Source organism: Echiichthys vipera (genome assembly GCF_963691815.1).
Source record: "Echiichthys vipera genome assembly, chromosome: 17".
NCBI classification, from domain to species: Eukaryota; Metazoa; Chordata; class Actinopteri; order Perciformes; family Trachinidae; genus Echiichthys; species Echiichthys vipera.
The window spans coordinates 8330248-8356468 of record NC_139842.1 but is presented as its reverse complement, the minus strand read 5'-3'; the positions used below and the strand labels follow the sequence as shown (position 1 = coordinate 8356468).

Sequence of the window (26221 nt, the reverse complement as noted above, 5' to 3'; positions counted from 1 at the left end):
TGGTTCCCTGATCCCAGACACAGCTGTTAAAAGTTTACAAAGGCTGTAAAAAGGCTCAAAATTAGCAAAAGTCGAATAAAGCAAACTTAATTGATATTAAGTGAAGACACCATCTAACTCTCATAGTGGCCCTGTCCCCTAAAAATGACTTTTCAACTGCATTCTCAATTATGTTTTGAGGGAAACATGTTTTATCCCGGACTATGTTTCTCTTTGACATAATGCAAGTAGGCCTACGTTTCTAGCAAAGTCCAGGAAAGCCTTCACAAGGAAGAGTTTTAGGTGGGTGAATTGTTTGTGTTCTGTGTGAAACCAAATGTCAACATTGACTTGTTTACACAACATACTCAACTTATGTGCGTAACTCATATTACGTAACAAACATACTCTTAAATTATAAAAAAATCAGGTTTTTTTCTCCAATCAACATTTGCCACATGTTTTAAACAATGTGCACCAGCTTGAATGGGAACCTATTTTTTTAAGGACTGAAAAACAGATGAGAATGTGACTCATATTTGACTTTTTAACAACATGACAGCATGGGAATTACAGTAATATGATGCAATTGCACACTGCTGCGTAATATATACTCTGGAGCATTAAGATTTAATTTCACTGTACCAAGGAGCCAAGCCCACATACTTTTGGCTATGTAGCATAGCTGTTTATTGTTGCTGCCAGTTTCTGCTTTCCTCATTACTCACAACTTAAAGAGGATCTACGCCTATTTTCTGTTTTACAATTGATACATGTTATCCCTATGGTCTAAGACAGTCCAAAAAAATACAAGTAAACATGAAAAACTCTCTCCCAAATCCAGAAAACTAGAGTGTTAAAACTCAAATTTGTAATATCATCAAGTGTGGAAGTGCTTCATACACAATGAATTGGTAAATATAATGTAGATGACACTGAAAGCACCCGGGAGAATGTATATTTATATTTCTATATTTCTGTTTCAAAGCCGACAACACCACAATAGAATAAAGATCATTTGCGTCAGAAAAAAGAAAGTAAACGTTCTGTGGGTCCACAAAGTCAATGTCCCGATCATTGTCTATGGAGCAGCTCCAGACTTTATACTTGATGACGTCACTCGTTTTCTTCCCAAGCCATGGAAATAACATATTGTAATTCTTAATTTAGGTGGCATTCCAATACACAAACCAATGTGGCTTATATCAGAACAAGTTTACAAAACACAGAATCAATTATTAGATTATGTTTGTCCGCATGAGCTCTTAATCATTTGTATTTTATATATGACCAGTGGATGATTGAAGAGGGTTCAATAACATCATCAACGGAGAGGGACCTGTGCAGGGGGTGGACAGTGTATTCACGGAAAAGTAATGAATTCAAATGTACATCACTCAAGTTTTGAGAATCCAGTTCCATTCTCTTGCTTAAGTCAATGCAGTGGGGGAGCATTATAAAGATGAAAGGTGAAGGGAAGGATAGACAGATAAGTGAAGAGATGAACGGGCGATGACTGAATGTAGAGTAACGGAGGAGCCAATGTTGGAAAACATACAATATTAAGTGTAGTCTTCTCCTCTGGGCCGTGACATCGTAAAACATACACTTATCATCCTCAGTATCAACCATTCCAGCCCCGACTGTAAATAAATCATATCCACAGAGTGTGTACAGTGCTGCATGCTAATCTAATTTTAATGCCATTTAGCAAGATAGAAGGAAGAATGGATGTGACCACAGCAGTAAATGCAATCATATTAATCATCATGTAAAGATAATGCAGCTGAATTATTGATGCATGTGAAACCTAGTTATGTGGACCAGAAATGTGGTCTTTGTGGCAGTGGCGCAAAGTGGGAATTGTCGTAAGACCGATTTAAGTGTGTGTGTGTGTGTGTGTGTGTGTGTGTGTGTGTGTGTGTGTGTGTGTGTGTGTGTGTGTGTGTGTGTGTGTGTGTGTGTGTGTGTGTGTGTGTGTGTGTGTGTGTGTGTGTGTGTGTGTGTGTGTGTGTGTGTGTGTGTGTGTGTGTGTGTGTGTGTGTGTGTGTGTGTGTGTGTGTGTGTGTGTGTGTGTGTGTGTGTGTGTGTGTGTGTTTCTGATTTTCGGAAAAGGAAAACATAGAATAGAGAAAATAAAAAAACTCCTTTATCATATTTTAATTATTTTATTCACTGATGACTGAGAAAGTGATTCTTTTGTAGAGGCGGTATGAATACATAGGGGCACTTCTGTGAGGTAGGAAATATCTGTCCATGTGTGCATGATAGCCAGTAATATGGATGTGCCTGCCAAACATCATTTACTGTTGTGCTGCCAGGGAACGGTAGCCTTTGTGTGACGACAAACTGCCCCAATCCGATTTGGCCAGGGATGCTCTCGCTCTCTCTTTCCCTTTGTTGCTTCCTCCACCTTTTCTGTCTCTATTTTTATTAATACTTTCTCTGAATTGTCTATACCTCCTCTACCTGTGTTCCTCTTCTTCTGGTTTTCCCACTATCCTCCTAACCCTAAAATCTGATGCTGCACAGTTGAGACAAGTAAAGATTAGAGGGGGGGGGGCACTCTTTTGTAGTCAGTTTTCCACAGCACCCATTGGAACGGAGAGATAATCTTGTCAACAATGGCCTCCCTGTTACTATAAATACCATAATGCGCCAAATTGGTACCAGTTTGACCTTTTTTTAATAATTCTACTTTTGCCCTGCACTATGGCTGTAGCTACCTACAGTGAATGTATGTATGTTTTCTCTAAATAGGTTTTGAGGAGAATGAAATGGCGTAGTTGCTCATTATCATTCTCAGTTCATACATAGTATCCATGAAGACAGAGGCAACATATAGATATGCCCGGAATCCCTGTATGTACAGTAGTGTACATGAAAGCATTTAAGTAACAGCATTGATGCAGTCTGGAGGATGTCAGATGTGTATCTGAAAGCATTTGAAGTGAGATTTGCTATGCTGTTGCTGAATCTATCTTCAATTTAGATCAACAACGGTTAGTTTGAAAGTATATTGGAAGTTTCCAGAGGCTGCGAGACCTGCTGGAAGCCCCTGATTTGCTTAAAGTAGCCGATACCTGAACTTTGTGCAAATGACGGGCGTCGGACATGGCGCTCCATCTTTGTGAAATGCACCACTGAGCTACCAGAATGCATTGCACAGCTGCTTACAATGAATGGGAAGCCTGAAGGATGCTGTGGACCCGTTACATTATTCAGCTTCTCTGCTCAGATTTTCCAGACTGTGTGGGCTTCATAATTCTCCTGTAACCTCGAGAAACTGCTGATGAAAAGCATTTTAACAGTCTGATGGTCCAACTGATACTGTTATATTAATAGTGAAATGTAATATTTAAAGTGATTATAGCTTTAGCTGCAGCGGCAGGATGGTCTAGCAATTATGAAGACAGTCCTTCAATAGAAAGGCTTGAGTTGGATGGATGCCTCTTGACAGGAAGAGTCCTCCCTGCTCAAGTGCTCTTGAGCAAGACCTGAAAGGAGAGTGAGCAACATGTTGTAGAAAATGTAAAATATTGGAGGTGAAGCTGTCTCTTGACCCACAAAACAATATATAGACTGTGGTTATACGTATCTGTCAGTGTAAACATGTGTAAATGTATAAATTGGGATTTAAAGAAAGCATTCCATCGTTGCACTGAGAAATAAATATCAGTCCTACAGAATTAAGTGATTTCACAAACTGTTGGGACTAGCCTTCATGTAATCCTACAGCTTTCAGGTGATGGAAGATGACAACTTGAAATCTGTTAGGCATCAGTGCTTTCTGCAGTGAATGGACCAAGATTTGGATGATTCATCCTCAGGTCTGCTCTGACAGTGTTTATGCTCAGTTGGCCAGGGAGGGACAAGCAGTCCTCTGCTCGTTTTTAAAAACACAAGATGACACAGTAAGCCCACATGCATTATTCAGCTCACAACAGAGCCTTCTGCTCAAGTCTCAATTTCATTAGAGAATCACAAGACATGACAAATCCTATCCCACAGAAAATAATCTAAAACCTTCATCGTACTTACAGATAGACAATGTCGCTGCAATTTTCTCTTTCTTTGGGCGAGCAGTGTTGGACAGTAATGAGAAACCTTATTTTATTAGATAATTTACCAAAAAGGTTCTCTGATAAGGATATTTATAAAAAAAGAAATCTATGACAATGGAGAAACTCAGAAGGCTTAAAGGTTAAACAGCAGTTGGAAGACGGGGTGTCAAACACTTTGGAATGAATTGGGTAAAAAAATAATTACAGTATCTTTATACTGAATAAATAGGTAACAGGTGAATACAGAGTATGTGTTCTCACCAGATGTGCTACTTTAGTAGTTCAAAAGATTCTCAAAAGTTTGCCTAGATCTACATATCTGCACCATTACGCACATATAGCATCTGTAAATGACTCAGGCAAAGTTTTGTATGTGTTATATTTGCATGTGTAATGTAGTAGTTATATTACGTTTATGTCAACATACTTCCCATGCAAATGGAAGTTATTTTACTTTGGAAAAAAAACGACAATTGACAGAAAAGGTAAATGGTGCAGTTATGGTAACACTGACAACACAGAGATAAATGGCACAGAGATTAAGTATTAAGGACACGGGGGAGTATAAAAGAGTTTAGCTCCAGTCAAGAGGGCCACAAGCTATTAACTGCATTGCTTGGTGTCAAATTGTCTCATAATTCTGAGTTTATTTATGCTTTTATTAGCTTCCTGATGCTAACAGAGTGTAATGTAATTTTTATCTACTGTGTTTAATTTCTGTTCAGCTCTCAAGATGGTCTATGTCGATGAAGTTAAGGGAGAGAATAGAATAAAGTGCATTAGACCAGCAGTCAGGGCTTGCATTATTTCAACTGGGACGCTACAGCAGTAATAAACAATTCAATTCAATTTAATTTTATAGTGTCAAATCACGACAGAAGTCCTCTCAGGACACTTTTCATATAGAGTAGGTCTAGACCACACTATGATTTACAGAGACCCAACAATTCCCCAATGAGAAATTACACAATCAGTGGATATATATGACAGTAATATTGTCATTCAAGCAATAGCAGCAAAAAATATATAATATTAAAGCAGTTAAACTTTCCACTTTTTTGAGGCATCCTGCTAACTAAGAGACAAATACACAAAGCAGCATGTCTTAAAACATCATGTCCTTGGAAACCATTAACTCAGCATGAGTCACTCACATTTTACTGGTTGCATACGAGAAAATATTGGTTGGCAACATGTGGATGTCTCATTGTTTTGTCGTTGTGTAGCTCATGTTGATGGGAAGGAACACTTTGTAAATGAGATAGTTTCTTATGAACTAATGATCTCCGTGCTTAAATCTGCGCTGGTATAGATTAACAACATCTACTGTGAATCAATCATGCACCAACCGGCTCTGCACAGACGCAAAAACATGCGGTGCTGTCAGTGAATCCATCAATCGTCAGCCGTGCACATGGACACATTATGTGGCCATATGTTTCATGCCCTTCTGAGTTTGCTCATGCTCTACTGTTCACCACACCTGCTCATATGTCTTACACATGATGACAAAGCTACACACACACACACACACACACACACACACACACACACACACACACACACACACACACACACACACACACACACTTGCTCAATGTTTTATGCCATGCTGGACATTCAAGACGATCCAGTGAGTGTTATCTCTGTAGGGAGGGGGGTGGTGGAGATTGTGATTTGTGTGATGTGGATGTCACTGTGCACTGTTCGTACATATACCTTCAGGAAGTCATCCAGATGTGATTTTTGTTTAACCCATGTATTTACTTTATTATGACCCATATTGTCGCTTGCTACTAGGCAGCGACCTCTAGTGACCACTATGTTATGGCACCCTATTGCGTCTTTGGGGGTACAACACATGCCTAGTTAAATCTGGTCTGAAAGGCGTAACAGCAGGTAGATATTATATCATACACATGGGGATGATTGATTGGTGTCACGCAGTTGGCCTTGGGTCATAATATATTTTATATGAAAGATAAAGATTGGATGTGTGTCGGCCGCCATTCAATTGAGCGTACCCGAAAACTTCTGTAAGGCCAAATGCAAAATAAAGAGCACCTGAGCGGAAACCATCCCTTTATTTCTAGCGCCGTTTGCTGTAGCCCTCCAACATCGCAGCTCCAGTTACATACATGCCCCATAGCTCAGAGTCGTGACATCTTTTTACCCTCCTTAGAGCAAAGTAGAGTGATGTTGTATAAAGAGCGAGGGGGTCAAGTACCAGTCACCATTTCACAGTGTTGAATAACAGTCATATTTCATACGATATCATACTAACCGTTGCATGAGAATATGTTGCTCTGATTGGTGCAGAGTAACACACACACATACACACACACACACGCACAAGCACAACAATTTCGACTGAGGAAACCCGCATCCTTCTACCCCCCTGTCCGAGGCCTACAGTGGCATCCCAAGCTATTTATAGCACTCGCTAGTTTCTTTCTTTCTGTTCTTTCTTTCTCAGCCTTTATATAATTAGTGTCTTACTTACCTTATAAAATGAGTGTGTGTGTGTCTGACAGCTGTTACACAACTCTGTACGTTGCATTATTTATATAAGAATCATAATACATTCAGCTGAAGACATCACACTTATTTATTTATTTATTTTACTATTCAAATCTGTGTATTTTTGGCTGAGATATGTATGTCAGTTCTTACCATACAACTCCAATAGTGTTGTGCTTGCATTGTGATGTCCCTTCTATTAGGCATGGAATTAAAAATCTCAGTATGACATACACCAGTTTTTACATGTCACGCAGTTTTATTTACTGTCAATCCACCGAGTTAATTTCACATGGCGTAAAAGAAGTGAGAACAAAATGTTTGACTTCTCTTAGGAAGCTGTGATTTTACCAAAATTTAGGTATTAGATAATTTAGATATCAGTTAGGACTTTGAGCCCTTTGAGCTAAATACTTACTTCAGCAAGCCAACATGCTGATGCTAAGTAGATGCAACGTTCACCATGTTCACCATCTTAGGCAGCTCAGGCTCCAATCCAAAATGGTCAAATCAGGCACATCACATCAGACGTTAAATGCCGTAATGTCAGTAGCAAATAAAATAAGTGAAAGCACACAGCTTTAAAATGACTAGCAACTGTGAATTTACCGTACATTTAACGACTAAATTAATTTTTTTGTAGAATTTTTTAGTAGGAGTCACATTAGCAAAGCCAAGCTCAGAGTACCATACCAGATGGAAACATTAGTGACAGCACACCACACATATGTAACCGCAATTCATCAACATTATTCATGTCTGTGCATGCCTGCCTCATAAACGTGTTGTTCAGACCGTCTCCAGTGGTGTTGGATAGCGGCGGCACGAGCGTCAGCAGGTGTCGGCTGCATTTCTAGATTTACACGTCTGGAATCGGCTATTGTGCTTGTACCCCATTGCTCCTCTCGGTATTGAGACTTTACTAACTAGCTTAAATTTACGCATGTTCATAATGACCGTGACCCAGAATTCTGCAGGCACACATTTTTGAAAATCAAATAGAATATTAATCCCTACTAAACTTCATTTAGAAATTTAACATAGAGGTATGAGTCAATTAACGATATGTTTGTATTTAAACAATGACTTGGCTTGCAATACATTTTTACGTGTAGTGGCAAGTTGAGGGGTGGGGTGGGGCGTGCTTATGTGTTGCCCAGATTGTCGCGGGCCATAATACAGCTGCATTACCTGTATATATGGCAGAGGGAGGTAAAGTATTAGACAAGTAACAATTTGAACTCATGGTGGTTATAGATGGATAGATATATAGACCTCTGTAATATGAAAACCAAATGGCCCACCCTTATGTCTCTCTCGTACATATATATGTACATAATATTATTGTCCAGCACAAGATTTAAAATAATGGAATAACTAAATCAACAAGCTGACAGGAAGTCTAATAGAACCAATGAATGTTCAGTAGAGGTTGTCTATTACTGTCAGTCATAATTTCTCCCTTATAAATTGTTGTATAAATCTCTGCTGAAGGTTGAGTTTTAAGATACTATACTTGTCAACTACATAACTGTCTGCCTGCCTCTCTCGAACAGCACAGCTTGCTCCTGAATCATCTTATTCTAGCATCGTGACCATAAAGAATATACTTGTTAGTCATCTTTTCTTTCTCTCACCCCTCCGCAACTTCCTCTCAAGGCCGTCTCCCTCCCTACAAGTTTTATGTGTTTAATAAAGTTACTGAGAAGAAGTGGAATAAAAAAGAAAGATGCAACCTGAATATGTGGGCTTAAAGAGCTGTGCATTAACAATTTATCTCCCCTGTCTTTTTCTCTCTGCCATCATCATTCCACACTTCTCTCCGCCACCTCCTTCTCTCTTTTTGATCTGTCATCTTCATCTGTTCTGTCTTCCCTCATCCTTTTGCCCATGCAGGGGATGAAGTGGTTTGGCAGTATGTCCCTCAGCAGCAAACGGAGTAAGAGGAGGAGTAGAAGGAGCAGCTGTTTTAGCAGTAGCAGTGGTAGTAATAGTTTGCAGCTCTCCTTGGCTCTCCTGGTGGCGGTGACCCTGATTGCGGACCCTGTTGCGGCTCAAAAGCAGCGAACTGGAAGCGCCTCGGATAAAGTGCCAGTCCTGAACATTGCGGTTATCCTTGGACGCACGCGCTACATCTCAGACCGGGACATCCGGGCGCTGTGGAGCAAGGAGGACCCCATCGATGTCAACGTGGTCACACTGCTGGTCAACGAGACCGACCCGAAAAGCATCATCACCCACATGTGCGACCTGATGTCCGGGACAAAGATCCACGGCGTGGTGTTCGGGGATGGCACCGACCAGGAGGCCATCGCCCAGATTTTGGATTTTATTTCCTCCCAGACGCTCATACCCATCCTGGGCATCCACGGAGGGTCGTCCATGATCATGGCTGATAAGGTATGGAGGATCATGGGTAGACGGATGATTGTTGGGAGACTGTTTGACTGCACGGATGTTGTTGATGAATCGATGAGATTGTGCAAAGCCAGGTGGGTTATGGCGTAGACTGAGTGGGTGATTGGATTATTTAAAAACTTGCAATTGATTGAATGATTTGGTTTGGACTGCTTCGCCAAAAGCTCTGGCTTTGAGGCTTGGCTGAACCAAGAACTTTAACCCAGCACTCACCCATTACCTTTTATGCATTTGGCTGTTGGGACTCTCAAGCCTGTAAAATGGTAATAATAATATCATATAATGCTAACAGACTGAGGGGAATCCTTGCCAATTAGCTGAACCTTTTCATGTATCATTGAAGCTGGTGTCAAGAGAAAGAAACACAAATGGGAGCCGGGCTAGGATCTGTGGAAAGAGATGATGAGCTTAAAGGGGGTAGGAGGAAAAGTGTTGGAGTAATGGGTAGAAGAAGAGATTGTTTGAATAGAGAGAGACCAGAGAACAGAAGGAAGAAGAATGGAAGAAGACTGAGGATGAGAGGATGAGGAAATATAGAAGGAGTGGGCGTTTCTAAGTTTGGCTAACGGGCAACTGTGGCTCAGTGAGCTGTAATCTTGGAAGTCTCCATTCAAGTTGCAGGATTCCTTTAGACAAAGTCAAAGAGTCCTGATTGGTTCTCACATTTAAAAAGGCAATGCCCCTCGCCTGCCAATCACTGTGAACTGTGAATAGGAATAGATGAAGAGCACATGATACTGTGGATTCATGAGGTAATGCTTAGCCCCTGGGATTCATCAGATTCACAATAAGGATATTATTATCTGTGTTATTTTCCCAGAAGATCAAAGAAGGCTTACCAGACAGTGTGTTAGCCAGACGCTTAAAGATGCTACATATAGCATTTTGGTTTCCATTGTAAAACTGTTGACAGTTATCTTGGTGTAAAGAAATGAAACCAGGGTCTTATTGGATGGCATGGTTAGTGCTAGTCTTTTTCAAATTTGCCACCACACTTATATAAATCCTATCTACTTTCCCACAACCTGATGAGTGCCACTAGTGTGTGTTTGTATTTTCTTTCCTAAAGAGGATGAATTGTCTTTGTATAAACCTTTCTTCGTCTTCAAGACAAGCCAGTGCGTGCAAATTACAAATCTTTAGCTTCAGTCGCACTGAAAGCATCCGTCTTCCTATTTCATGCCATAGAGCACTCGCTCTCTTAGGCACTCCAGCAGATTTCCCACCAAATCCTGTAACCGTTGCCCTCAATAAAACATGCAGTGCAGAGATAGGTTGAGACTGTAGATCCTCTCAGCGGCTATCTTGTTTGTTTACAGTAAATATACTATGTTTTAAAGTGATTGGTTAATGCTTTATTGATCCTGTAATGCTACACGTGGCATCTTTAAGAGAAGGGAAGGAGAGAAGTGGTAAGTGCTTGAGGAGAGAGCAGAAGAGGAGGGAGGTGAGTGTTGAAGGAGAAGAGGTGGAGGGGGAAATGAACAGGGGAGGGATAATCTCTCAGTTTGACCAAAGGCGAGGCTGAGTGGAGGGGAATTACAAAATGTCCTGATTGGCACCTGCCACACACCACCTACTTCAGCAGCCCCCCCCCCCCACACACACACACACACAGACACACAGACACACAGACACACAGACACACACACACACACACACACACACACACACACACACACACACACACACACACACACACACACACACACACACACACACACACACACACACACACACACACACACACACACACACACCTCCCTGTCCTCTGTCAGCGAGCATTATAGGCACAGCAGCAATTCAGCTCCTTGACAGGAGAGTTTCCTCTGCAGGAGCAGATGAGTAGAAAATAATCCACTTTAAAGTGCTCGACACACCACTTTGTCTCCTCTTTGTTTTTTTTCACATTTTCTGTCGTTACCCCTAACCTATCTGTCTATCTGTGCTAGCTTCAAATTCACTCCACAATGTGTGAAGTTAATCGTCATCATCTTTGTTTGTTCTGGACATTTTGAGAATGCAAAGTTTTCCCTTGGGAACAGTTCGAGTGTATTTGAGGACATGTTACAAGATAATCATAGTTGGTATACACCAGATTTTCTGATATAATATTCAAGCTGGAGGTTTGGTCAAGGCCAAACATGTGAGTGTACAGGTCAAAACTGTCAAAATACTGACAAATTAAACCATAAATTTGTGTTGGGAAATCATTACCATCCTGTAATGCATTTCAGTTGTTATTGGGCCCGCAACTAATTATTTTCTTTTCTCTATTATGTTGTCAATTTAATGTTATAGTACAACATAGAATAGTTAACAAAAACCATATTGCTCCTTTCTTTCTGACCAAAGTCCTCGATCCAAATGTTCAAATTGTAAAGATATGTAAAATATAAATAATTTAATATATTATCAAAATTGATTTCATCAACTAATCTTTCAGCACAAGTTGCCACCATATAGTGATATACAGTATTTGTTCCTATTTAGCTAAAATAACTTTATTTTTTCACCAGTCTTTTTTCACCTTAAATCTATCTCTCCAATCTCACATATTAGCCTAAACAATGTTATCATATGATTAGAGGTCCTGGCATCACATGTATTAAGAGTCAGTAGGATAATGTGCACAAAAATCCACCGGTTAAATGTGTTTAGCGAGTGCTGCAGTGAGTTTCCATCCCAAACAAGGATTAAGATTTTCCTTGTGTGTCCTCTGCTACATCCTTTCCTTGTAAGGTTTACATAGTCTTTTACCCTCCTTTTTAAAGTTTATATAACTCGTCACCCTCTTTAGGTTAACGTTTATACGGTTACCCTCTGAAGTGTAAGTAGTGGAGTCTTTTCTGCTGCCTTGTTCCGAGCAGATTTTCGCTAATCCACATGTGAAATAGGAGGATATGAGGAGAAGCTCGCCTCCAATGATAACGCCCAGTAAGACCCTTAGTGTGTTTGTCTATCCGCGATTATGCCTTCGTACTTGTGTGTGCATAGACGTCCAGGAAATTTCCCTGCATATATGTATATGTATGTACATATATATATATATATATATATATACACACACTGTATATGAATGCCTCAGCGTGCACTTCAAATACTGTGTGTGTGTTTAAGACCCTTAGTGTGTTTGTCTATTCGCGATTATGCCTTCGTACTTGTGTGTGCATAGACGTCCAGGAAATGTCCCTGCATATATGTATATGTATGTACATATATATATATATACACACTGTATATGAATGCCTCAGCGTGCACTTCAAATACTGTGTGTGTGTGTGTGTGTGTGTGTGTGTGTGTGTGTGTGTGTTTTTGTGTGTTTCCTTTGCCCGTCACTTGGAAGCTAAATCTCTTGGTGCTGAGGACTTCCAGTCAAAGCCGTTTCCACGTCAGCCTCTGGAGAACACTATCTGGGGCTTCACGATATCTTTAAAAAATAGACACTATTTACGCCTCATCTCCTCTCTGTCTTTCCTTTTCTTACTTTTTCCTCCATGTTGCCCCTCATCTCTATTTTATCCTCTCTGTCTTTCATTTTTGTGTGTTAATTAGATACATGTTGCAGTATATCCCTTCCATACCTCTTTCAGCCTTTGTTGAATAATGCATCGCTTGCCTGTATTTGAAAGAATACATTATTGATTAAGAAAAGAAATGTCTTCTCTTTCTGCATTCTCAGCAATCCACCAGTGGGGTGTTACCACACCGGTGGCAGTTTCTTCAAAACTGGGCGGGTATTTGATTTTGTCTCTTTTGTTAGACTTAGACTTCTCTTTGATGATCCCTTTGGGATAAGTCCCGCAAGGAAATTGAGTTTCCAGCAGGATAACCAATAAACTCTTTGCTAAATAAGTACAGAAAGTATAAAAAAAAATAATAAACTCAAATATATATGAGGTAGATGTAAGAATACAGGTCAAATAAAATTTACAGAAAGTTAGATCAGATAAGTTAAATGTAGAGGAAATGTATAAGACAAAATATGTATGACTGTATATGACAGAAATGAGCGGCACGATTAAATGATTGCACTGAAGTGGTGGATACAGTTATTGCACAGAAAAGAAGAAGATAAGTGTCCAGATGTGTAAGAGTAGATTATTAATTGCAGAGTGAGTTGTTCCCACCCCTTCCCTTCTGTCCTCTTTATTTCCTCCTCTCCCTGAGTGAGGAGTTGTAGAGTGTGATGGCCTAAGGGACGAAGGAGTTTTTGAGCCTGTTGGTTCTACACTTGGGCAGGAGCAGCCTTCCACTGAACAGGCTCCTCTGGTTGCTGATGACGGTGTGCAGGGGGTGGCCGGCATTGTTCTCTCCTTCCTCTATTGCATCAGCTTTGTAAGCCTTGCGCTTTCTCATTCCTTTACCCAGTGTAATTATGTGGGTGGATGTCTGGCCTCGCTTGTTGATTGGCTTCATGCAATTCTCGAGCTAAATAGTTATCGACTTGCCTAGAGGTCAATAACGGCAGCTGGATCATGTTGGTCACCAACACTGTGTAAGTCTTTGTTAGTGTCCGCCCTAACTCGGTGCTGCTTATTGACGCGTCCAGTTTGATCGGTCTGATGTCCTCTGCTGCTGCGGTTGTTGACTTTTTCCCTTCATTTTTTTTAGAGCCCGCATTGTGAATTTAACTTTGGCCTGTATGCACCATATGTGAGAGCGACGGTCCCTGCTTTGCCTCTTGAAGAATAAACAAACACCTTGCTTCTGGATAAAAAACAAGTGTTCATTGAGTTGGAAAATATTGTGATGCTCTTTAATGTTTCTTAGCAGTATAAGATCCTGATCAGACAGAGTGAGTTTTAGCAGCATGAGATGGCATTTTGTTTTCAATGAGAGTGAAGTGTGTTGCATAATACTTTTGTAATGCTCAGCACCTCCCGTTTTCCTGCTCTATCCACCTTACTTTTTTGCAGGAGCTCCTTGAACACCTCAAGTTGAAAAACCTTCAACTCCTAACATCATTTATACTGTGTGTGTGTGTGTGTGTGTGTGTGTGTGTGTGTGTGTGTGTGTGTGTGTGTGTGTGTGTGTGTGTGTGTGTGTGTGTGTGTGTGTGTGTGTGTGTGTGTGTGTGTGTGTGTGTGTGTGTGTGTGTGTGTGTGTGTGTGTGTGTGTGTGTGTGCGCACACATACATGCACACCCGTCTGTCTGTCCTTCGTTGCGTCCGTTCTTCCTGTTTAGTGCCGCATCAGTTCTGTCTTTCTTCTGCACGATGATCACCTTCCCCGCCACATCGGCACACACCCATGTTTGCTTTCTATACTTGTGAGGACCTTCATTAACATAATGTATTCCCAGGCCCCTTAACTTAATCATCTTACTTAAATGGAAGTGGAGGCAGTATGTCCCTCAGCAGCAAAGGAGTATCTGCTTGTCAGTATGTCTGTCCTTCGATTTTCTCGTGAACCGTTTATCCAATTGACTTCACGCTCGGCGGGTGTATTGCTGAGGACCCAAGAAAGTGCAGTGTTAAGTGCATCCTCTTGAGATATGCTGCTCTAGTAGTAGTACGTTATGTACATGGCAATTATTTAAAAAGACATTGATTCTATTGTAGGACCTATTTATGTAATCAGTCTTTTCAAAGAGGTATTTTTCATAATGTGAAATATTATACGGTGATACCAACCTATAAAAATGGAGATAAGCATTACATGGACATAGGGCCGTGCGATATATTGAATATACTCGATACATCTCCGAAATAGATGTGCAAGATACATACAATTATTACATCGTATGTATCGAGTATTTTATGGTCAACTGTTTTTTTTCCAAGCGACAGTCGGGACTTGCCTTGGTTTTGTGTTTTAAAGGGGGTAGAAAAAACAAACAAACACTTGCATCACACACTCACCAACCAATCTCGCGTGACATCTAAGTGCAGAAGGGAAGGGACTTCATTTTCTATTTTCTTTCGGAGTGCAGTAACCAAAATCCTCATTTACTGTTGTTATTTCCAAGTTCTAAAGCTCTAATTTGTCCTCAGAAAGATAGATGTAGGAAGAAGCAGAGAGGCACGCACACACACACACACACACACACACACACACACACACACACACACACACACACACACACACTCACTCTTAAACACAATATGTCCAATTCAGCAATTCAGAAGACATCTTAGACAAATAGCACTTAATTTATATGGGTTCATTATTTCATTATTCAGCGATTCAAACAAATTAATATTTTGTGTGATGCTTAGTAGAGTGACATCTCCACATGAAACAAAGACATTGGTCTCTACTTGGGAACAAGTCACTGTTAGAGTTACTACACCCAGGAAAATAATATGGATTGTGCAGAAGTGGTGACTACATTTTATTTATAAAGTGCTATATGAGATACTAAAAACAATGCTTTATATGACAAATGACCTTTTACCTGCAAGCAAGTTTAAGTGTGGAGTGGTAGTTGGAGTGGGTGTGGAGGTGTATGGTTTTCCATCTACTGGTTGAACACAGTACTGTATAGTCCGACACAATCATTTGATATAGCTGATCGTTTTGACCAGGAACACAACAGATGTGTGAGGTATGATTAAAACCGTTAAAAGTCAATACAAGTGGGAATCGCTATTTTATATGTTCAAATGCATAGTGTGTAGGAATAGATGATGCCTTCGGTCCGTCAGACGAACTGTACCACACCTTTTGCCCGGAACATAATGGGAAGGTTAAGAATTGTTATTTCTGTAAAGTAAGTCGACTTACAACTTAAAATTGGGACTGACTGGACTCCATGATGATAAAAATGGACTCAATGTTTCCATTTACCTAACTAAACAATGATGCACAAATGCAATTCAGTACATACCAACATGCTGCAAGTGTATTTTTGTAATTTAATGGTGACATTTGTCAATGGATCCTAGGATGAACATGCTTTTCTGATCATGTATATTGATAAGCTCTAGTGCTCTACTACTCCTTGTATTTGTGCCCTATATGTGTTTCGTGGCATCAATCATGGTGGCCGGTGGCTGGAGGCTTGTGGTTGAAAAAAGTTTTTTATACCAACTAACCACTCACACCCAATGTAACTGCCAGCATTAATGTAGTAGATGCAAACATTTGTGTGTGTGTGTATGTGTACGGTGTTATCTTGATCAAAGGACATTATTCATCCATCCCTGTTGTTGTCTCCCCTCAGGCAGTATAATTACACAAACACACACACACACACACACACACACACACGCACACATCTTACGCACACATACAAGCACTCTGATGTTTGTTGCTTCCTGCTCATGTCAAATAGCGAATCAGAGCGCGCGGGGGGTGAGGGGGGGGGGGGGGGGGGGGGGGTGAGAGAGAGTGAGATAGAAATAACATTTCATGATATCAGTCATGAGTTTTTCCAATTACTGTGTGGAGACGTTTGTTTTTGTTTGGCTTAAATCACACTGTCATTTAACTAAAGCATCTTCAGCCAGCTAAACCACAAGGTCTGCCGTATTGTAAAACACCTGTGTGTGTGTTTGTGTGTGTGTGTGTGTGTTTGTGTGTGTCTCTCTGTGTGTGTGTGTGTGTGTGTGTGTGTGTCTGTGTGTGACAATAGATAACAATATCTTACCAACAAAGGTAATTTGTATTTGTATATCTAATTGTGTAATGTAAGTGTGTGTGTGTGTGGGTCCAGACTGCGATAATGACATGGGTGTTGTCAGATATCATTTAACCTCGGTAAGACTGTTCTCACTGAGATTCCCATGGAAACACTTTACTTTTCTTCTTCTCCTTGTTATGTATTCATGCTGTTTGGGACTTAACGTGCCTGTACGTTATTGTAAATATGAAAACACTTATGCGTGCGTGTGCGTGTGCAACTACTGTGTGTTTGAGTGTGCGTATTTTTTATTCCAATAGCTAGATGCAGTCGTCTTGCAGATGAGAAATGGCCTCTCACTTATCAAAGGGAATCGATTTGAGCGAATATGTGGGACTAGAGGAAATGGAGCTGTTAGCTCTTTCTATGAGTATATTTCCCTCTTTTATCTTCTTCATCTCCCTCTTCTTTCTGGTTTTCACTGATAGCGTCTGTTCCAAAGTGTATAAAGTTTGTATTTATGCTGCATAGTTTCAGCTTTATTGGGCCTCAGAGCACCCCCCCCCCCCCTTTCTCTCCCCCTATTCCTCTCATCTCGCTCCCTCTTCTTCTTCCTCTCTCTTTTCCTTTCTTTCCTTTTCTACGCCTCTCTCTGCCCCCCCTCACAGCGTTTGTCACTCCTTCCCTAAGTCTCTCAGGAGATCCTCAGCTTCAACCTCAGGAACTGCAGCAGCATATGCAGAGAATTCAGCAACATGCATGCTTATAGACCAGCACACACACACACACACACACAAGCACACGCACACGCACACGCACACACAATAATGACAGTTCCATATTACACAAGCACACGCATGCTTGCAAAAGGAGAGTGCATTTTAACAGTGACAGCTGAAGCCAGGTAGTCGGGTCAGGAGCTGTAAAAGCCCTTTTCTGTAATAAAACCAACTGAATGGTAGCCCTGGCACTGTAAAAATAAAAGTTATGAGCCATACTGTACGACCCAAAGCATCTTTTTGGCTCTTAAATTAATTGACAAAAGCTTGGGATGGAGGGACTAACACTGCGATATGTGATAGCTAGACGTGAATATAAATTGATTTTGATGTTGTACTCGTGTAGGCATTTACTTTAATCTCATTACATACTTCACCTTCTCCATTTTACCGTTCTGCTAGTACTCACTCCTCTTTTTCTGCTGTTAGCTTGCTCCAAGTGAACCAAAACGTAGATGCACTTCGGCTTAATAAAGGTTTGGGACAAAAAAGGAAAAAAAAAAAACAATTTACTCAGTGATCAGATCTGTATAGGGCCGGCGCAATAACATAGATCCTGAACTGCTCTCCAATTGGTCAGGATTGCTTTGTTGGCAACACTGAGAATGTAAATAGAGTGATGAGCAGACAATGTGCCCACAACAAGTAATGTCACAATGGAGAGTCAACTGGGAGGGTTGATTTTGGCGTTGGTCCTCGGTGACTCATGCTGGCGTGTTGTTGTTGTTGGTGTGGGGACATGGGAGGTCCTTAATCATTACGCAAATCACGTACCCAGGACCCAGGTCTGATCACGTTCTCACCACAAACTAACCGAACCAGACCGGGACCACCTCTTCTTCTAGGTCTTGGTCCGCTTGTTTGATCCACCTCTGGTGCATGCACACGTACGATCTCTGCATTCCCACCTGCACAAACGAATCGTAGCAAATGAAAGCGCACACTCCACTTCGATTCAACCAAACTAAATAAGGCTAAAAGTGCCCTAAAAAACCCTTGTGTAAAAGCCCAGTCTGCTCTGATTGGTCACCTGGTTTTCCACATCTGCCCTCTAAGCATCTCTGCACCGTCACTGCAGCCTGGAAATGACTGTAACAGCACTGTAGCAGCACCTTTTACTTTTATAGTGTAGTTGTGACATCAGAACCGTACAGAAGTCCTGACAGCTCATTTAAAGGCACAGTTTCTGAATAAGGGCTGTGTGCATTTCTCTGGGGATTTAACATTTTTATACTTTCACAGTATTAATATAATTAAAAAAGACACGGAAATCTCACCACTTACAATATGAAACCTTTAACATCTATTAAAACTATTTGTTTTCCATTATTACTGTACAAGTGTTTTTGTGTAAACCAGATAGAGTGCATTGTCACTCTTCCGTGTCGTTACAAGGATGCACAAACAACAGCCTGGCTATCATCAGACTAATCCTCTTGTCTGTTTGTCTTGTGTGCATTTGTGTTTTTGAGTGACTATTGTGTGTGTGCAGTTTTGGGTTGGGTCTGTCTCTCCATTTTTTTTTTTTTTGTGTTTCTTGTTGATTAACCCAAGTGTCTCAGCAGTAAATTGAATTTCCGATCTGCTTGACTCGACTCTTGTCAGCCCCCATAAGCCGACAGAAATACCCTACAATAAATATAACATAAGCTCGGCGACCGAGAGACTGAAGAGGAACGCGGAGAATAACACAGCTATCACAGCTTTGGAGGGGAGAATTTTGTCATTTCAGCTTAAGCTTGACTAATATACAGATAACACATGCATGAAGTTGCTGGCTGTGACTTTTCATTCCTCATCGTTCCTCAATGTGAGTATGATGTAAAAAAAAAATATTGAAGCCTTCAAAGCCTTCAAAGAAAGATTTCCTGATTTTCTGAATGTCCAAATGGTCTGATTAAATTGTCTACACTGGGGGTCTTTAAGCTGCAGAACCTCAGTAGATCTTAATTCTTGGTACATACTGCAAACAGCTTCATTATGAGCGACAGCTACTTATTAACTGGAAGCATCTTTCAGGAGGACTTGTCAATCACAGTTATAGTGGAGGGAGAGAGAGAGGTTGGTTTTTCAGACTTTATTATTACCATACTGTCACTCATGCTCCTGAGATATACAAAGATAACTTTGCCCTTAGGGATGTTGATCTGATGGGTTATGTTGACACTAAATGCATCAGACAGGGAGTCTAAATTGACACGGTTTTTGGTAGTGGCTTTAAAGTTAGCACCCTGAGAACTGCAGCCACCTTGCTATGACTGATCCCCCATAAGTCCTATCAAAGTGGTGTGTTACAATGACAGAAGGCAATAAAGAAACCAGGGACAAAGGAAAAAAGGCTATAAAAGAGTATGGCAACATACTGTATCAGCAATCAACCTGTCTTTCCCAAGTATATTACAATGTCTTGCCTTATTATTATTATTAAATGTGAGCATATCCACAGCTTTGACACAAAATAATCTTTGCAGTTCATCAGTAAGGGTGTGATTAAATATCTATGATCTATAGTCTGTCCCAGATTTTGTCCAAAAGTAGAATAATGGCCCCTCTTTTCCACTTATGCTTATTGTAATTCCAACCCTTCCATTATTTAATTTGTTTGGAATATCATTAAAATCCACACATTAAACAAAAATGATATTGCAAAGCATGCATAGTCAGCTCCATTTGGGGGAAGTAAACCTAGAAAAAGTGGCAGGGAGAACAAAAGGGCTGCCTGTGTAGCTCTAGGGAGACCTGGGAGCCTTTTAATAAAGGTGCTTAGTTTTTAGCAACCTGTTATGAGGGCATTGAGCCTTGATTATGCTGAGTGGTACAATACCATGAAAATAAAATGGATAGAATGGACATTCCCATTCAAATCAACACAGCTGGTAATGGTCAGCCATTTGTACGTGCACCATCGACTAACTTCGATATATAGACGTGTGGTAAGTCGCAAAAGTGGGGTTTTGCGGTAATGGCCAAATGAGCAGTGGGGGTGTGATGTCAGCAGCTAAATTAGTCAAATTTAACAGGTTAATGTTTCATCAAGACACTCGTTGAGTGCTTTCGAAAGCACATTGCTATTGGTATAAATATACCATATTTGTTCAGCTTGTTTTCTGTGACCGGTGTGGTGTGGGGGCATGGCTAACTATCCAACTAAGTATTCATCAGCCCACTGATGGCTCTGCTACTTGTTCCGCCATGGTGGATGCTGCATTGGTTACAGTCCAACTACCAGCTGCCACTGGGTCTGCTGACCTACCGCCTCCTCGCTCCTCCTCGCTCCTCCTCGCTCCTTCTTGCTCCTCCTCGCTCCTTGCCACTCTGGAAAAAGTCTCCCAAGTGTCGTCGGTCAGCTGTCCCCCCGGGGAGCTGCAACACTGTTAACAGCTCCACAGACCTGTGTTGTTGCCATGACAACTAACAACAATCTCCATTTTGTTTCATCTCAGTCAAATGACCATGGCAAATATATCAGTGCCCCTACTATAAAGTTCCATTTCTTTGTGCAATATACACTCACACACACTCCATACTGTGCGCTCACATGTCTGGGCAAGTGGTGCAGTGTAGTGTCTTTGTTCCATGATTATCGGCGCACTCCTGTTCTCGAGGCTTTTTTCCGCAGTTACTTAAAAAAAAAAACAGACACTATGATGTGTTCCCTTTGGGCTGCTTTGGGATTTGAATAAAAATCCAGCGTGCTGGGAGGTCAGGCAACAGTCACTTGCTTTAAATTTGATCTAATTAGATGAGCTGCATAAAAATGGACCTCCCACTCCTCAAACTTTATCTCAGAAAACAGGGTCAGAGGATGGTGGAGAGACACATGATAGACTGGGCAGGAGACATTTTGCTGAGGTTTTTTCAAAGTACATTTTTAATTAGGTCATTGAAAAATAGTAGCTTTCATTTGGGGGCTACAGTTGGACTGTGTTTTTTTTTACTGTTTTACACAGGATCTGTTCAGCGCTACTGTGTTTAATGCTACCAGTTCTTCCTGCATTTTTGTGTGCCTCTCTCTCTCTATCACCATCTCCTCCTGTGATCTGCATTTCTCATCTAATCTTGAAAGTCTATCTGAGCTCTCTTCTCTTTTTCCCTTTCCATAGCAGTCCTGTTAAGTGTTTGAAGATCGTAGTGAGAGATTTTTCCTTGCATCCGCCGGAGCCATGTCGAAAGGGGTTGGCAACAGCCTCACCCCACTCTCCCTTTTCCAATTCTACGTGCACACACACACACACACACACACACACACACACACACACACACACACACACACACACACACACACACACACACACACACACACACACACACACACACACACACACACACACACACACACACACACACACATCACTTAACAAAGCTAAATCCATTGCCTTTCTTTAGGTTTCAGAAACACAGTGTTTGATCTACTGCTCTTTCTATCCTTTTTTCCTCCATTTCTTTACCCTCTACTCTGTCTATTTCTGACTTGGAAAAGCCCACACATACACACAAATAACGTATATGTCTAACACATACACACACACACACAGTCATGCAGAAATGCCCACATTACACCGCAGTGTCTGCAATGAAGGAGCACAATCACGTTAGAATAGGGCTGGCTTGCTTCTCTCCCTTGCTCACTGCATCCTCTGAAGGGATTCTTCAGCGTTGCAGCACAACTCCATTAAAATGGACCATAGCCTCTCCTTTAGTGTTGGCGGAGTATAGCCTTAGCCCAGCACTGCACCATGTTGGGGGCAGTGAGCTGAACTAAAAGACAGGGAACGGAGAGATGCAGGCAACGGGAGTGACATGAATTAAATATCCCTCTGATGAGCCTCTTCCTTGTTTCACTCGTCTCTCCATTATGATGGAAAGCCCCATGGAGCATGAAGTCAGCCTTAATTGTTCTGAAGTAGCAGGCTAGATGGGATGGATGGATGGATGGAAGGGTGGAAAAAAAAGAGATAACTTGTAAGAACGTCCCTGTGTGACGAGCAGGGAACAAGCTGTGAGCACTGTGGGGGGTTCTCAGGAAAATGGCATTATTCATGTTCTATTGGCACACTGGGATACAAGGATATCTCTCTCTCTCTTTTTTTTTTCTCTCCTTCTCTCCATCTCTCCTTTTCTCTCCCTCCCTCACTTCCCCAGAAATGTACAGCCCCCACTTTGCTGTTAAAACTTCAGCTTTGAAAAAAAGGATGCTGCATCACATCCATTAACATGAAAGACAACTTAAGAGGTCTTGTTGAACTTGACAAGAAGCTGGAGTGTCTTGTGTCCGCATGTCTACGGGAAACTACACATTCTCTCAACTTTTCACCCTCTAAAACTAAAAGTAACAGAATATTAATAGCCTCATGCTTGTATCCATACTTTAGCGACCGTAGTTGTGTGTTGTCGCACCTGATGTTTGAGAGATGTACAGTGGCATTTTATGTGTTAAGCTAAGGTATGGAGCATGCATGACGATGCAGCAGAAGTAGTTTGCAGTAAGTCAGTGTGACAACTATGATAACAGCTATGTAAGTATTCTGCAAGACAGTTATTCAGTGGCTTATAATGTAGGCTTCAATGGCTATGAATGTGTCCCTCTACATTTTTGTCTTCCCGATTTAAATGCTGCAGTGAGCGAGTTTTTGGAGGAAACTATTTTTAGTTTTCAGGTCATTTGCAACTTGTCTCAGCGCTCTCAGTTCTTTTAACTCCAGAGTCCTTATTATGAAGTCCTTAAAGTGTCGTGTCACATCATGTAACTGACGTAGTGCAGTGAGCTCTTCGCTCTTTAGATTGTAGTGTTTTGGAATTCAGCTGACTTCAAAAGATAGAGGAATGAGAATGGGGACAACGAAAGAGTGACTCAACAGCTTTCTCCATGGAAATAAAAGCAATGGAGAGGAAGAAAGGAAGGACGATGGAATGAGCGCAAATGAGAGTTAAAGATAGAATAAGAAGTACAGAGAAAAGGGGAGAGAGGCTGAGGGGCTTTTAAGAGGCAGTCTTTAATTAAGTTGATAGTGTGTGGTTAGCGATAAGGTTTTTTGCTGGGAAAAGTCGGTGTGCATCCTATTAACCCCCCACCCACCCGCCTGCACACTGTAATAACGGTATGCAACCTCTGCTAATGCCGATAGTATGTGACCCTCAAATCTGTTCTCCTGGTACTCAAGGTGACACAGCCATAGCTTTAGAAAAAAAAGAAAAAAATTATTTTATTGAAAATGTTTTAGTGTGTGGTTCATGTGTTCCCTGATGAATTGTCTCATTGACTTGAATTGAACAGCGTTAATGTATGGGGCAACATTTTATTTAGTAGTTGTTTTGTGTTGTTTTGTGATAACAGAGTTATATAGTAGGTGGATATTGAGCACTTCCTAACATATGCATATTGTAATTTTATTTTATTTTCATTTTTTTTAAATGTTAGTGCATATTGAATTTAATCTTTACATTGCCACTGAAGGCCTCTTTGAGATGCAGTATTTTGCAGGGGTACGGTGGAGAAGCTAAGGGTAAAATGTGGAAAGACACTGTAATGTAAATACAACTTTTACATATCATCACCTTGTAATTAGGGCTGGGACTTTAACGCGTTAATTATGATTCATTAATTAATAACAGAAAAAATAACATGACAAAAAAAACCCACAATTAATCGCAATTTATTTTTGCACAGTGCGGAACGATGCTCATTGTACTAGTCACTTGATTCATTATAGCTTTTTAGCAGAATACATCTGAATGCGAAGTTGATGACTGAGTGGTGAGACTAAACCAAAACAGAAAAATGTATGAGCCATTAGTCTCGCTTTTCCATGCTCTACTTCAGGAATGGAGTAGGGTCTGGATACCCCACACATACAGTCTGGGGATAAGGGGCAACGTTTAGAGCTGAGGAACTGCAGAGTAGGGATAATTGTCTCTGGGTTCTCCACTGAGAGCGACACCTTTCACATTACGTGTAATGAAAAATATTATTGATTATATTGATGAGTGCAGCATTAAGGTTTTCTTATAACATCCCTCGGCCAGCTTTCTGTCCATCTTTTCCAGCTTTTATAGTCGGTTTTTAGGATGAGTGTACAGCAAGACATATGGGAAGGATTTAAAAATAGCAGAAGTACCAGAGAAAGAAAGAATGGGATAGGAAGTGTGGGAAGATGAATGGGGTGGGCGGTGGTATGGGTCAACATTGACAAATGGGTCTGCAGAGTTAGTCGGGGCTCCGGGGAGCACCGTCAGTTAGGTCAGCACTCCCCAAGGGGAGTAGGAAAATAGGGTTTTTACCTGCTGAAACACCTGAAAACGAGAGGGCGTGAAACACAGAGAGATGTAGATAGATAAAGTGTGTGTCCATAGTATCTGTGGCGAGGGTAGCTTCACCTTTATTTATTTAAAGATACAGGGCAGGGTTTGCGGTCACATTGTGTCCAGAGGCCCAGCAGTTAGCAACAGTGTAACCTTTACACTGGGCTGTAGTAGTGTCATTTAACCAAGTACTGCATGTTTGTGAGCAAAATGGGGGAAGTTTGTAGAAGTCCCCCCATTTCTTTTTTTTTTATAGTAGGAAGTATTGTGCATTGTATGTAAATTTGAATACGGGTCACAGCGTCTTGACTTTGTTGGTTGCTGGATGGAGGTTTTGTGGCTTGCCTCATACCAATAACCAGCAGTAATAATTATACCAATCTTTGATAGAGTGGTATGCTTCTTGAGTAGTTGTAATAGAGTCAACTCAACCAGAATTTAGACATGTGGTAGTTGCAACTTGATCAGGGCATCTACCCTTATGGAAAGTGAGGTCTATATTCTGTATTATTTTCTGGGAATTTGGGGGTTTCTAGTAATCCGGGGAGTGTTCACATTTAACAATTAATAACTAAAACTACTGCAAATATTTTAAAGGTGTTTTCTGCCAGTTTGGATTAAATCCGTCCGTCCGTCTTTGTGTGCGGTCTATGATCAAAATGTACAAAGATTGGAGTTCTATGAACCTGCAGTCTATTGCTCTTCTCAAGTGTGTCTCATTGAACTGAAATTGAGCACTGTATTATAATGTTTGGAGCTGAATGTGGAAGTATATAGAGAGATGGATTTTCAGTTAGGCTCAAATGCAGTTTCAGAATAATGGAATTCAATTTCAGAATATTGCGTTCACTTTCGTGTTTGTCGGAATTCAGTTCAGATAAGCTTTTCAATGAAATTATTCTCGTTAAATAATACAAATTTTCAAAAAACACTTTGTAATGATACATATTTCTGTTCATAACACCGTCTTCAGGTAAACCACTGCTTCGTGATAGGTTAGGTAAGCTGTCCTTGAGAGAAGTGATCCTTTTATTCTCTTCACTGCAGTAAACCCACGCTGTGCCTGGACGACCCTGGCTTTCTGAGCTTGAATACTGAAGATCCTGAATGAATAGAGACTGAGGTTTGTTATTAAAGGGGTTGAATTAATCGAAATCACTGAATTTCAATAGCTCATTTAGAATGGTTGATGACCTGTTTTTTTGCGTGTATGCGCAGCATTTGTGTGCGCATTGGTTTCAATGTTAGGGTGCAATGGGATCAAACTTTTTTGTATGTCCGAGGATGTGTGTTTGTTTGATATGTTAGTTCAGTCCAACCTTGACAAGGAGGACAGGGCATTGTTAGTGCAGATCCACTGAGAAATATGCCTTGACAGAGAGAGACAGACATGCACACTCACACACGAATAACGCGTGTCACACAAGTCTGCTATCACACACACGTGTGCCAAACATAATATACATATATATACTACTTAAGCGCTGGTGGTTATTGTGCGTGTGCGTGTGCGTGTGCGTGTGCGTGTGTGTGTGTGTGTGTGTGTGTGTGTGTGTGTGTGTGTGTGTGTGTGTGTGTGTGTGTGTGTGTGTGTG

General features: G+C 40.9%; 1 protein-coding gene across 1 annotated transcript in view; it reads left to right on the top strand.

The window, feature by feature from the left end:
* grin2aa (glutamate receptor, ionotropic, N-methyl D-aspartate 2A, a) overlaps positions 1–26221 on the top strand; it is a gene marked incomplete at its 3' end in the record, with an annotated part of 160186 nt that overhangs the window by 3357 nt on the left and 130608 nt on the right. Inside the window, exon 2 of the mRNA XM_083930963.1 lies at positions 8460–8963. Within this exon, the coding sequence (XP_083787089.1) occupies positions 8463–8963 (501 nt within the window). The 5' untranslated portion in view covers positions 8460–8462. The remainder of the gene's footprint in view (positions 1–8459; positions 8964–26221) is intronic.